Source organism: Lagenorhynchus albirostris, chromosome 20 (genome assembly GCF_949774975.1).
Source record: "Lagenorhynchus albirostris chromosome 20, mLagAlb1.1, whole genome shotgun sequence".
Classification (NCBI taxonomy): domain Eukaryota; kingdom Metazoa; phylum Chordata; class Mammalia; order Artiodactyla; family Delphinidae; genus Lagenorhynchus; species Lagenorhynchus albirostris.
Window position 1 is genome coordinate 16728054 of NC_083114.1, and position 12203 is coordinate 16740256.

At 54.9% G+C, this 12203-nt stretch overlaps 1 protein-coding gene across 2 annotated transcripts in view; it reads right to left on the reverse strand.

Annotated features, from left to right (window-relative positions):
- KSR1 (kinase suppressor of ras 1) overlaps positions 1–12203 on the reverse strand; it is a 151358-nt gene that overhangs the window by 29519 nt on the left and 109636 nt on the right. Inside the window, exons 4-6 of one of the 2 annotated variants that reach the window (XM_060134281.1) lie at positions 7810–8269; positions 5333–5337; positions 2727–2787 (exon numbers count right to left, since the gene is read on the reverse strand). In XM_060134281.1, coding sequence (XP_059990264.1) covers positions 2727–2787; positions 5333–5337; positions 7810–8269 — 526 coding nt within the window. Of the gene's footprint in view, positions 1–2726; positions 2788–3333; positions 3547–5332; positions 5338–7809; positions 8270–12203 lie in introns of those variants that run through there. The other variant, XM_060134280.1, reaches the window with a different exon arrangement.

Sequence of the window (12203 nt, forward strand, 5' to 3'; positions counted from 1 at the left end):
TCTGGGTGGCATACGTGGGTGTATACATATGTAAGAATTTATTTGTGTACTTAGCTCTATATAAATTATGCCTCGATTTTAACAAGAAAAAAAGCAAAGGATAGAACAGTGTGTATAACATATGCAATATTTGTGTGAAAACAAAAAAGGAGGCGGAAGAATATACATATGTCTTTGCTTATATAAAAATATCTCCAGAAGGACACGCAAGAAAGAGCCAAGATCTGCCTATAGGGGGAACTGGGGCCTGGTGACAGCAGCAGCGGGACTTTTGTCATATATATAGCCTTTCAGACCTCTTGAGGTTTGAATTATAAATGTATTTCAATCCAAACTAAATAAAGTTTTAAAAAAACCACAAAAGATATATTGGAAAGGAGGATGGGGATAGAGTGGGTGGTATCCTCCAGAGAAAAGGTCCAAGGTCCATTCATAGGGTGGGGAGGCCTGAGGGCAGAAAGAACTCACATTTTTGGAGGACTAGATGTTTTAAAGCGTTGTATATCATAGTAACAACAGAACAAACAGCAACAGTGTTTGGGGAACAGTGTGTGATGCGTCCATGAACATTAGCTTACTCCTGGGAGTGACCACCCCTGGGAGTTAGGCAGGTCTGAGATTCTTAGTCCACAAGCAAGGAAGCCAGCTCAGAGAGGTTAGGTGACTTTCCCGAGGTCACACAGTCCCTGTGTGACCCGGGACCCCAGGTCTCTGAACCAGAGCACGGCTCTATAAGAGACCCCTGGGCCAGAAAATAAGGGGAAAGGCGTGGGCATTGGGGCCCGACCACACTGGCTTTGAATCCTGCCAACTACTGGCTGTGGGATGGGTCAAAGCCTTTGCAGATGAGGCCAGCACTCTCCCCTCACAGGGATCTGGGGGGGATCGCTCGCGTGCTGTATAAATGTGCAGAGCCTGGACTGTGGGCGTGAACGTCACTGCTTCTACTCAGTCAAGATGGGAGCTTGTGGGGCAAAAGGACAAAGACGCCCACCCCCCTGGAACGCTTTTGAAGGAGCCCCAATCCGGCCACCTGGGATCCACACTCCCCTTCTCTCTGGTCTTTAATCTCCTCTCATGTCAACATGGGGGGAAGGGGAGCAGCTCAGTGGTATGTGAGATGATCTCCACCAGGAAGTCCTGAAAGCAGGTGGAAATGAGAGTCGGGGCTCGGCCGGAGAAGGGGCAGGTGCCAGGGAGGTGGAAGGGGCGGGGTGAGCGTCATGGGACAGTTTTCTCCCCTCACGATGGGACCAAAAACCTTCAGAGCTTCTTGTCGAGAGAGGCCCGGATCATGAATTTAGAAAAACCAAGAGGGTATGACCGTGATGTCCCACACCCACGCCCGGAACCCAGGCAGGCAGGGCAGCCTGGCCATGCCAGACAAGAGGGGTACTGCTGCCCGGGTGGAAGGAGCGGCAGCCTGGGAAGGACTCGGGGTCCAGCTGGCAAATCCTCTGTGCGACCAGGGGCAGCCACGGCAAAAATGAAACAGAACTGATCCTGGTGTCCCTTGGCTAAGTCGGCGTCTCTCCGGCTAGAGGCAGAGGTTAAATACCCAGCGCTCCCCAGGGCTGGACGCGTGAGCCCCACACGCACTTCACTCCATTTTATCCTCACGACAGCACTGAGAGCAAGTCCCAACCGCAGAGGGGGAAACTGAGGCTGGGAGGGATTCCTGCCGATGGGCGATGGGGGGGGTCCCCACCTGAGAGGGAACAGGAGGGGTCCTGCCCTCTCACGGCTGGGAAGATCGCACTGGACACCGGGTGGGACAGAGGGAGGCTCTCAGACCTTCACTCAGACAGCCTCCCCTGGTGCCGGAGACTCTCCTCCCCGAGGCTCCGGGGTACGGGCATCCCGGCCCTGCCAAGGCTCTCAACAGAGGTGCCTGGGCACCAGCCACGGGGCTCAAGCAGCGTCTCGGTGGCCACGTGACCTCGGGCAAATGACTCAAGCCCCGCGAGCCGAGTCTGCACCGCTGGGTGAGGATCCGAGGCTGGCCTCCCGCACAGGCTGGAGTGCAGCTCACGCTCCGGGGGGAAATGAGTGGGCCCTGCTGTGTTCACAGCATCCTTTAATGGGGCGGCCAGAGCACCATGTATCCCAAGGGACCATCCTGCTGGCCATCGGCGCGGGGCGGAACGAGACGCCGCCCGGAGCTGCTGTTGGCAGCACACGCCAGCCTCACGAGCGCTGAGGCCGAGGCCTCTGGGCTGTCCACGGGGACACATCAGCCACGCCAGCTGCGTGAGTGCCAGAGCCACCGCAAGTTGCCGGACTCCAGACTGGCAACCCGAGAACCTTAGGGATGGGGTCTGGAGTTTCAGCACGTTCCACGGGGCTCTGATGTGTGGCCAGTTATGTCCACGTAACTGATGTTGTGCTGGACCCAGAGGACGCTCTCGGCCCCTCCCTGGGCCTTTGACCCTGTTTCTCCTGGGACCTGTTTTTCCCCAGCAGACTGAGGAAGAGACCCAAGGAGGGGCAGGAAAGGGCCCAGCAAGTCCCAAAGGCTGCTGGTGACAGGCAGGGGCTCCAGGTGGGTGCCGGGTCGTGTCCACAGAGGCATGGACAGACAGACCGGAGGCCAAGAGCCCTGAGAGACAGGGGTCAGGACAGCCCCTCCCCATGCACTGAAGAGCGACCCCCTGGTGGAGGCTCAGCTTATATGGGCCCCAGCCCAGCTCTGCGCCCCCTCCCCGCCCCAGCCCAGCTGGGCCTACCTGTGTGTCACCGAGAGCCCGATGTCCCTTCGTACCATCTGTGGGGATCCGTGCAGGAGATCTGCGGGGAAAAGGGCCAGGTCAGGCAGGCCGAGGGGGCCCTGCTGGGGACGGCGTGTGCCTGTGACCTTCTGTCTCAGACATCACAGGCTAGGGCGGTACGGAGGGACCGCCATATGGCAGAGGGACAGTTCCCTGAACCTGCATCTAATCAAGACAGAGACGGCCAGGCGAGACCAAAGGGGGCCAGTGTGGTCACCCTCACACTTGGGCCCCCCCGCAGACAAATGGTACCACTTAGCCTCCACAGACAGTTCAGAAATGGTCCCCGTGAGGTTTCCAGCATTGGCGGGAGGCAAAGCCAAGGTGAGGACAGCAGCTCCGCTCCCCCCCGTCTCTTGCACTTCCTTGTGGAGGCACCCACAGGCCACCGATTCTGGCTGCTTCTTGGGAAGCGAGAAGCTGCCTGACCCTTGGCAGAGGGCTTGAGGCTGGTCGGCCTTGTGGCATACCTAGCTTTCCAGTCACAAGCACCTTGAGAAGTTTGCTCTGAGAGCCACCAATGCCAGATCCCGGCAGGTAGAGGGAAGACGAGGTGAAGCTTTACCTGCTCCCACGTAGTCCAGCCCCAGCCGGGCACTCAGTCTGAGCCTTTGGGGAAGTCTCAGGCCACGAGCTTTGCCTGCCTTCCTAGCGGGCACCCTGGCCTCTCTCTCCAATCCTGGCTTCCTCATAAGAACAGACATCCCTGGTGTTCGTGGTATAATAGGGCAAGCAGTAGGGGAGCAGCTGAAAGCAATCTGTCCATCCACCAGCAGCCCACATGTCTAACCCCATCTCCCCTCCTCCACCAGGACACCCCCCTCCCCCCTCTCCCTTCTGCCCATACTCAACACTGCCTATCTCCTCCTAGAGCAGGGGTTCTTAACTGAGCCCATGGATGGGAACCCTCAGGGGCTCTGGGAACCCTCTGGACTGGTAAGCGGAATGATGTGTGCTTTCCCCTAGAAAGAGAGTCTACACTTTTATCCAATTATCAAATAGATCTGTGACCCAGAAAGGTTAGGAACACAGTGCTCCAGTGATCTGTGGCCATCTCATACCCTCTGAGTCAGGCTTCCACCCCATGCTGGCCTGGCACACAGCTGGCGCTCAATAAGTGATGGTTCACTCAAGGCCAAGTACCACACACCCAGCCACAGGAGAAGGGAGTGATGGAGGTACTGACTTTTCCTCCTACACCAAGGGGGGAGCCTGATCGGAACGAAAAGTCCTCTGCCACCCCCTGATAGTTGAACCCACAATCTCGCCAGCACGTCTGCCATGGGGCTGCCTCTTCCCAACTCCGTCCTGGGGGTGGGGGCCACCCTACCCCAGTCAGTAGCCAAAGCCATCAAAGTACATGGGTCAAAAAGGGGTTAGGTTGCCAGTCTAGGAGAAACAGACTATGGGAAAATGAGATTTTAACCATCTATCTCTGAATGCAACCTACGATTGATTTGTAATGTCTGCCACAGGCCTGGGATAGGGAGGAGGGAGGTGAGATGAGGCTGTCCCTGATGGAGATGAAATACTGGTCCTGAAGGCCTCGTCCTGCCTTCCTGGAAAACTGGGGAAGCAGCCTCACTGCTATGGTCCCTGAATTACTATAGCAGCTGGGAAGATGGCAGGGCCAGGCTGTCCTAGGGATGCAAGTGCTGGATTCTCCTCCAAGCCTCTGTGAAGGGCCCTGGGAGTTTCTGCCTGTGCCCTGGGGACAGGGACGTGCCCCCTCCCTCCTCTCTCACCCCGGTGGTCCTGCAGTCAGATCCATTCTGGCAAAGTCACTGCCCCTCCGCATGTCTAAGACCCTGCTGACAGCCTCATCACTCTGCTTAGCCAGCTCAGGACAGTACAAAAATAAGCTGTTTTGCTCAGGCAAAAGCCAGACGTCTCTGCATTTCCACTGAGACCATCAAAAGCAGACCCCAGAGGTCACTTCCCTCTACTTTGACCCTGGAGAGGAATGCCCCACAGCACAGCCACGTGCAAGAACCAGCTCTCAACCCAGAGGTAGACAAGGGACTCAGAGGTTGCCTAGGCATCCTCGTCCCCTCCCAAGGGGATATTCGCACCCTCCGATCTCTCAGGGCCTCATTCAGAGCCGACCACGTTCCTGCCTCCAGGCAAGTTCCTCTCCTGAACAGAGGGGTCCCGAGACGTCAGCTAGGCTCTGCGTATGGCTACCGTCCACCTACACCGGACAGACAGTGCCTCTCTCCCGGGAGCGAGGCGTCACCATGGCAGCCCAGCTGGTAAACACTCCCTGCCAGAGGTCACCTGTGGGGGGGGCAGCAAGGTGCAAGTGGGACCCCCCCATAGGGCTGTCCGCGGACTGTGACGCTCTCAAGGTCTCAGCTTCTCAGAGCGGCTGCTGGCTGGGCTGGGCCACCTCGTCACCTGAAGGTTCCCTGTCCTAGAGCTATTTTCCTGCCCAGCATCTCTGCTTCTGGACCATGGAAAGGCCAGCAGACTAAGAGAGGGTCGAAGAAATCCACCCTTGATGGGGACAGCGACACAAACAGGACTCCTGGGTGGCAGAGGGGATGAAAATGAATCACTCTTACCGAACCTGCAGGAGACAAAAAAGACAGAAAGTAGGATTATGTCACCGCACTGGCCTGGTGTTTCCCAGAACATCAGCCCTTGGGTGGGAGCAGGCAGGGTACTCGGACGAGGACTTTGAGCGCCTGGGGCATGGGGCCAGGCTGGCTGAGTGACCGGGGAACGTTTCCTCAATGAGAAGGGCCAGAGGTAGCTACCCCGGTCCCCCACCAGTGGACAATGGAGCTATACCCTGCACTTTAATACATTAGCTTTTCTAAGCCTCGCCGGCCACCTGCATGGTAATTAGAGTTCACTCCATTTCACAGCTGAGGAAACAGGCTCACAGTCTCCCAAGGTCATGTGCCTGTAGGTGTGGGAGCCCTGCCCAGAGCCCTGGAAGGAGGGGTGCTCGGCCCAGGCAGGAGGGGGGGCTCAGGCAGCCAGGGAGGAAGTGGCTGGGGCAGGAGGTGAGGAGGACAGTTGTAAGAGCAGAGAGGCAGCCCCCAAGCAGGGCCAGGCCAGGACGTGCCCTGAGCGATGCCTCCCGGGGGTGCCGCTGTCCCAGGGACGAAGAGAGCTAGGAACCCAGGCCACTCAGTCCACCCTCAGGGCTCATTGAGGGCAGCAGGGTGGCCTGAGCACCCATGTCAGTGCCAGTTTTGGTGGCTTTGTGGGGACCTGACTCAGAATCTCAGGGCCCAAGGCCCAGCTCACCAATGGTGGGATCGGAGGAAGTAGTGTCATCTGCCCGAGGCTCTGTTCTCCACCCAGAGCTGGGGGTGAGACCAGAGCCCTCCTAACACTCTTTTAAGGGAAAAAAATGAGGAAAGAGATGGACTGGGGTTTGCGCATTGAGATGCCCTCTGATGGACCCGTGTCCACGTGTCCACATGGTCATTATCACTGTGCTTCCTGAGAGAAGATCCAGAGGGGGAGAAAGGCTCAGCAGTTTCGGGGGGTTGGGGGAGGAGGGAGGATCCAGGCCCCAGCAGGACAGCCTGATCGAGAGTGGCAGGTAGGTCACAGGTAGATTTCTCTCCCTGGGTGACATACACTCAAAACCATCAGAGATGTCCAGGGTCCATCCCATAAGGGACCCAAGATAGCCTGCACTGGGATGGGGGAACAAGCCCACGTAAGACCAAAAAAGACCATGTCAGGAGAGGGGCCAGGTCTCCAACCCTCAGAAGTACAAGAAGGTAAGAGGCACTCAAAGAAAACTCCCTCCTTCCCTTCTGCCCTGTCCACAAGGGTATATTGACAAGGGCGATTTTTGTAATAGCAAAAGGACCTAAATGTCCATCAAGAGGGGAGGAATTAGTTAAACTATACACTGGAAAGAGGTAAAAAAAAAAAAAGTTTAAAAGATGAGGTAGGGCTTCCCTGGTGGTGCAGTGGTTGAGAGTCCGCCTGCCAATGCAGGGGACACGGGTTCATGCCCCAGTCCGGGAAGATCCCACATGCCATGGAGCAGCTAGGCCCGTGAGCCATGGACGCTGAACCTGCGCGTCCGGAGCCTGTGCTCCGCAACGGGAGAGGCCACAACAGTGAGAGGCCCGTGTACTGCAAAAAAAAAAAAAAAAAAAAAAAAAAAAAAAAAAATGAGGTAGTTTGAATAATTATAGATATATACAAAACTGATAACCTGGTTGGCTCCTGAAAGGAAAAGGAAAAATGGTAGGGAGTGACTTTATACTCTACAAAGCTCTACGCAAGCTACAAAGCTTTTGGATACTGGACTATGTGACTGTTGCTACCTATAAAATAAACAGATTAAAATTTTTTTATAAATAAATAAGAGAGTAAGGTGTTTCAAGAGGTACTGACATGAAGTGCTCAGAAATAAAGGTAAGTTGAAAAAAATAGGGTATAGAACATAGTACATAGTAATTGATAATCATTAGTAGTTTCAGCATGATATTCTAATTCCCCCTTCTGCACACATGGGAGGATGACATTCCTTGGTTCCATTGTTTGGGTAGGGCCGTAAATGGTGAGTGGCACTTTCAGGAAAAAGCATTTAATTACTCGGTTGTAACATCTCAAGTTCTTTTTTCCTCTGCCACAGTGGGATGTTCTAGACAATGTTCCAGCCTGGAATCTGAAATGAGGCTGACCGTGACAGACAGGTAGCATGACCAAGAAATAAATCTTTGTTATTTTAAGACCCAAAGATCTGGGGGTATTTGTTATTGCAGCATAACCCAATCTAACCTGGCTGACACATGGTATCATTTTGTGTGTGTGTGTGTGTGTGTGTGTGTGTGTGTGTGTGTGTGTTCAGAAAGAAATCTAGTAGGATTCGGCCCAAACTGATAAGGTAGTCTGGGGAACGGACTGAGAGATGGGAGCATCTTTCACTTTTCACGTTGCAGCTTCTATGTTGGCTGATTTGGTCCGTTTTCAATCGAGCCTGTGTTACCTTTACAATGAGAAAACCGCAGACAGAACTTTCAGTAGACGGCAAACTCAGCACCTGCCTGGCAGGAACACTCACCTCATCGGGGAGACCTCGTCGATGCGGTTCCCCAGCTGAGACTCGTGGGACTTGCTCCGGGTGAGCGTGGGGAAGCTGGGCAGCAGCTGGAAGACCTTGCGGCTGGGCGGGGGTGGCGTTCTGGGCGGCTTCACCTTGGTGTGCCGGCGGAGCTGGGGCGTGGTCGGCGGGGTGATGAAGCTGGGCAGCGCGCGGGGCGTCAGCCGGCCGCTGGTGTGCAGGGAGATACAGGGGTCCGCGAGGCCCTCGCCGGGGCCGGGGCTTGGGGAGTCCGAGGTGGGCAGAGCGGACACGGAGACGGAGCGTGGGCCCTGGGCACCGCCGCCCACTCTGCCTAGCTGGGAGCTTCCTGGGGGCCAGGGCAGGCTGGCTGGCGAGAGGCTGTCCGCAGGAGGCCCAGAGCCACTTTCCCGTCGGGCATCCGACGGACTCCAGCCCGAGTCCTCTTTGTGGTCTCTGCCTGCGGGCCAAGAAGTCGAGTCACAGATGCTTGGGGCTGGAGGGATTCACAGGTGAGATGGCCAGGACCCAGGAGCACAGTTCCTTAGCGGAGGCTCCAACTGCCAGCCTTCACCTGTTTAAGGCCACTGGTGCACACACACTAAATTCCACACTATCTGGCTGGCTGTGGGGGCACCAGCGTAGATATCACTGTCCCCAGTTTACAGGGAGGAAAATGAGGACCAGAGAGGGAACGCGCAGGGCTCCTGCTGGCAGGTCTGTGCGGAGCGGGCGAGGAAACCCACCCCCAAAGTGGGAGACCTCAGAGAGGGAAGTGGTGACTGACCTCTAAGAGTTAGGGAAGGGAAGCTGGGCTGTGCGAAGGGATAACTCCCCTCCAAGAAAACTCAATCATCGGGAAAAGAGGCTGCTCTGACCTTCCGACAGCAAATTGCCCTGGGAATTTACTAGAAAAGAGATCCAGCTAGAAAGAGATGAACAGCCACTTCCTTTGGAGAGGAGCCTCTGAGTGACTTTTGGCTGTCCTCGTGGTGACTCTGCCTGAGGCCCCTGAGGCCTTGAGGCTCCAGGGTTTCCAACTCAATGACACGGCCCGTCCATTCATTCGAGTATATGCCGGGTGTCAAGCCATAAAAAAAAAGACACATCCGTGGTGTCTGAGGAGTCCAGTAAGAGTGACGGACACTTAGCACGGCGTGCTGTGTGCTGACGCAGAGACGCACGGGGACTGAGAGGGTACAGCGGAGGAGGACCCTAAATAGCTTGGGGGTCAGGGGGCTTCCCAGCGGAGGTGGCAACAGGGCTGGGCCAGCTGGGGAAGACGTGGAGAAGGTGTACCAGGCAGAGAGAACAGTGCATGCAAAGGCAGGGAGCACACAGCACCTTCGGGCAATGACTCCGTGTCCCACATGACTTGAGAGGTCAGGACAAACCAGGGAGAGGCAAGAGATGAAGTTGGAGGGTCAGCCCACCTGGGGCCAGCTCCGGAGGGGCCTTGGATGTCTTGCCAAGGGCTTGAGGTTTGACCTTACAGGAAATGGGGAGATAGTGAAGGGGTAGGGGCAGGAAGAAAGGACCCCTGTCCACAGAGACTCTGTTGTGGGGAAGAAGACACCTCCCTCCTCGTATTCATCAATGACTGGAAAGTACAGGAGGGCAGATTTTGACTCAAGGCAAAATGAACTTTCACCCTGTAATCCTTCTACTTTGCGAGTTGTACCCTGTCTTCCTAAATCCGCCCAGCATGGTGAGGTTGCTGAGATTCAGAGAGGCTGTGTACACTGCCAAGGTCACACAGCTAAGTAAGCAGTGGGATGGGAACCGAGCTCTCGATCTCAACCACAGCACTGGGCCTCCTCCCCCAAGGCTACCGATGCTGAACAACCTATAACGGCACAGCCTTCGGAGGTAATGAGCTCTCTGCCATCAGAGGTGGTCAAGCCTAGCCCACAGAGCCATCTATTAGAGACGGTGCAGAGGGACCATCCTTCGCAGTTCTTAGGGTTTGTCCATTCCATCCCCTCCTCAAATGCCCTTCCTTCTACCTCACTGCATGGTGACTTTCTATTCACGGATCAACTTGGAGAATGAGTTATTCGTCTGTGTATTCCTTTAGGCTTGCTCCTTTAGAACTGTGGCCAAGACCTACACTTTAATTTATAAACTGGCCTATAGGAGGCACTGAACACACTCTTGTTGAGGGGATGAAAGAATGAGTTCCATGGATCCACGGGCAAGTCTGCCACCAAAGGAAACAAGCCCTCGATTCTTCAAACTGTCTATTTAATCACCACTGCTTTGAGCCAGCTCATGGATGGCAAATGGCCCTTGTGCATGTCAACACCAGTCAACTGGCAGCGGCTGCTTGAGAATGACTCTGGAGTCACTAAGTAGGAAGAGCTCAGGGATTGATTAGTGATGTCTGCCATGGATGAAGGACAGGGAGTATCAGCAAGCATGATCTTCTCCTGTTCACCAGCCACTGGCATAAAGAAACATCCTTCATTACGTTTCTTAAGACCAGAGACATCCACATTTTCCATGACCCCATAGGCCTAATACTGAAAAGAGCATCTAATATGCACCAGGCTCTAGACTAAGTACTTATCCTTAACTCATTTAATCCTCGCAACAATTCTATGTGAGGAAGTGTTGTTGTTATGTCCATTTTACTCATAAGGAAGATGAGGCACAGTGAGGTTAAATAACGGGCCAGGGTCCCGTGGGTTCTAAGTGGCTGAGCAGAGTGCTAGGCCTAGGCAGTCTAATTCCACAGTCTATCTTTACTGCAGCCTGACTGCTCTCACCTGGCCCTGTCGGGTGCCATGAAGACTCTGATTGCATGACCTGGGAGACAGGGTGATCACAGTTACCCACCCAGCCCCCAGCAGGTACACTCGAAGTGCAGCCACTACTGGGCAGACCCATCTGCCTGCCCGTGTCCTGGACTGGGGTGCGGTGGGTCCCTCTTGGGGATGTAGGGGTATCACAAGCCGAGATGGAATGAGAAAGAAGCACCTGGAATAGACTCTCTGCCCAGGACCTCCTCGGGGACATAGTGGAAAAAGCACCCTCTGAGGAAGAAAACTGGGTGCAAAGCCCAGCTCTGCCACGTGTCAGGTGCGGGACCCCAGACAACTCATCCAGGGCCTCCAGTGCTCGGATGCTTTAGCTAGAAAAGGAGCTCACCACCACCTCTTAAGAGGATGTTGCCGGGCTTCCCTGGTGGCGCAGTGGTTGGGAGTCCGCCTGCCGATGCAGGGGACACGGGTTCGTGCCCCGGTCCGGGAAGATCCCACATGCTGCAGAGCGGCTGGGCCCGTGAGCCATGGCCGCTGAGCCTGCGCGTCCGGGGCCTGTGCTCCGCAACGGGAGGGGCCACAACAGTGAGAGGCCCGTGTACCGCAAAAAAAAAGAAAAAAAAAAAAGGCTGTTGCCACATGTGTGTCAAGTGCCTGGCACATAAGAAGTGCTTCGTAAATTAGTGATCTTCCTATCTTGGCACCCAGGATGGACAGACAGCAGCCTTAACACACGGGGGTCACCACCACCCAATGGCTGGCTCCTCTACAACTGTTTATATTGCAGGCATAGAGCGGGAGGGTTGACAAGGTCCCCCAGATTCCCAGCTTGGGTGGCAAGTACTTTTCTTTCTTTTTTTTTTCTGACTGTTGTCTGAAGGTGACTGACAGCAATGGCTAAATTAATCCATCAGAAATATCTTTTCTCTTGACATAAAGAAAAAAGACAGTGAAATGTGCACAGGTGGCAAAGGCTGAGGCTCAAGTCACAGTTCTGCCACCCACTGCTGTGTGTCCTTGGTTACCCTCTCTGGGCTCAGTCTCCTGCTCTGTAAAACGTGGGGACAAGACTGCTAACCATGTCCCTGTCCTGTTTACTCCACGGTACTTGCCAGAGGCCAGATGTGTTGAGGTTTTCCGAACTAAGTGAAGCTCTGGGCTCTGTGTTCAGAGGAAGACTTGGTACAATGGGGCCAGGGAAGAAATTAAGCACAGTCCTCTCTGGGAAAAAAAAATCAAGTAGAATATAAACCTCAGAGCCTTCCTTAAGCTTCAGGCAGACAGAGATAAGACAAGTGGCTCAGCGAGTTAAAAAATGGAGCAAATTCCATTCATCAGGCGCATTTTAAAGGCTTATCTGGGTGGTCATGGGAGCGTTAAGTCAGGGCATTTGAAGCTGTTTCCAGGGCAAGATTTAGAAAGCCTGCAAATAATTCCCGAGGAACATTATTCATAATGCCAGGATTATACACTTCGCCTGAGGCAGCCATGTCCACACTCACAGCTCAAACGAGGTACAGTTTCTCTCCTCAGGCTTGCTTCAGGCTGAGCCCACACCAGCGCGGGCCCTTCTGAGCACACAGCCCAGCCGGCTGGCCGATGGGGATGGAGAGGGGAGGGGGAGGGGAGGGA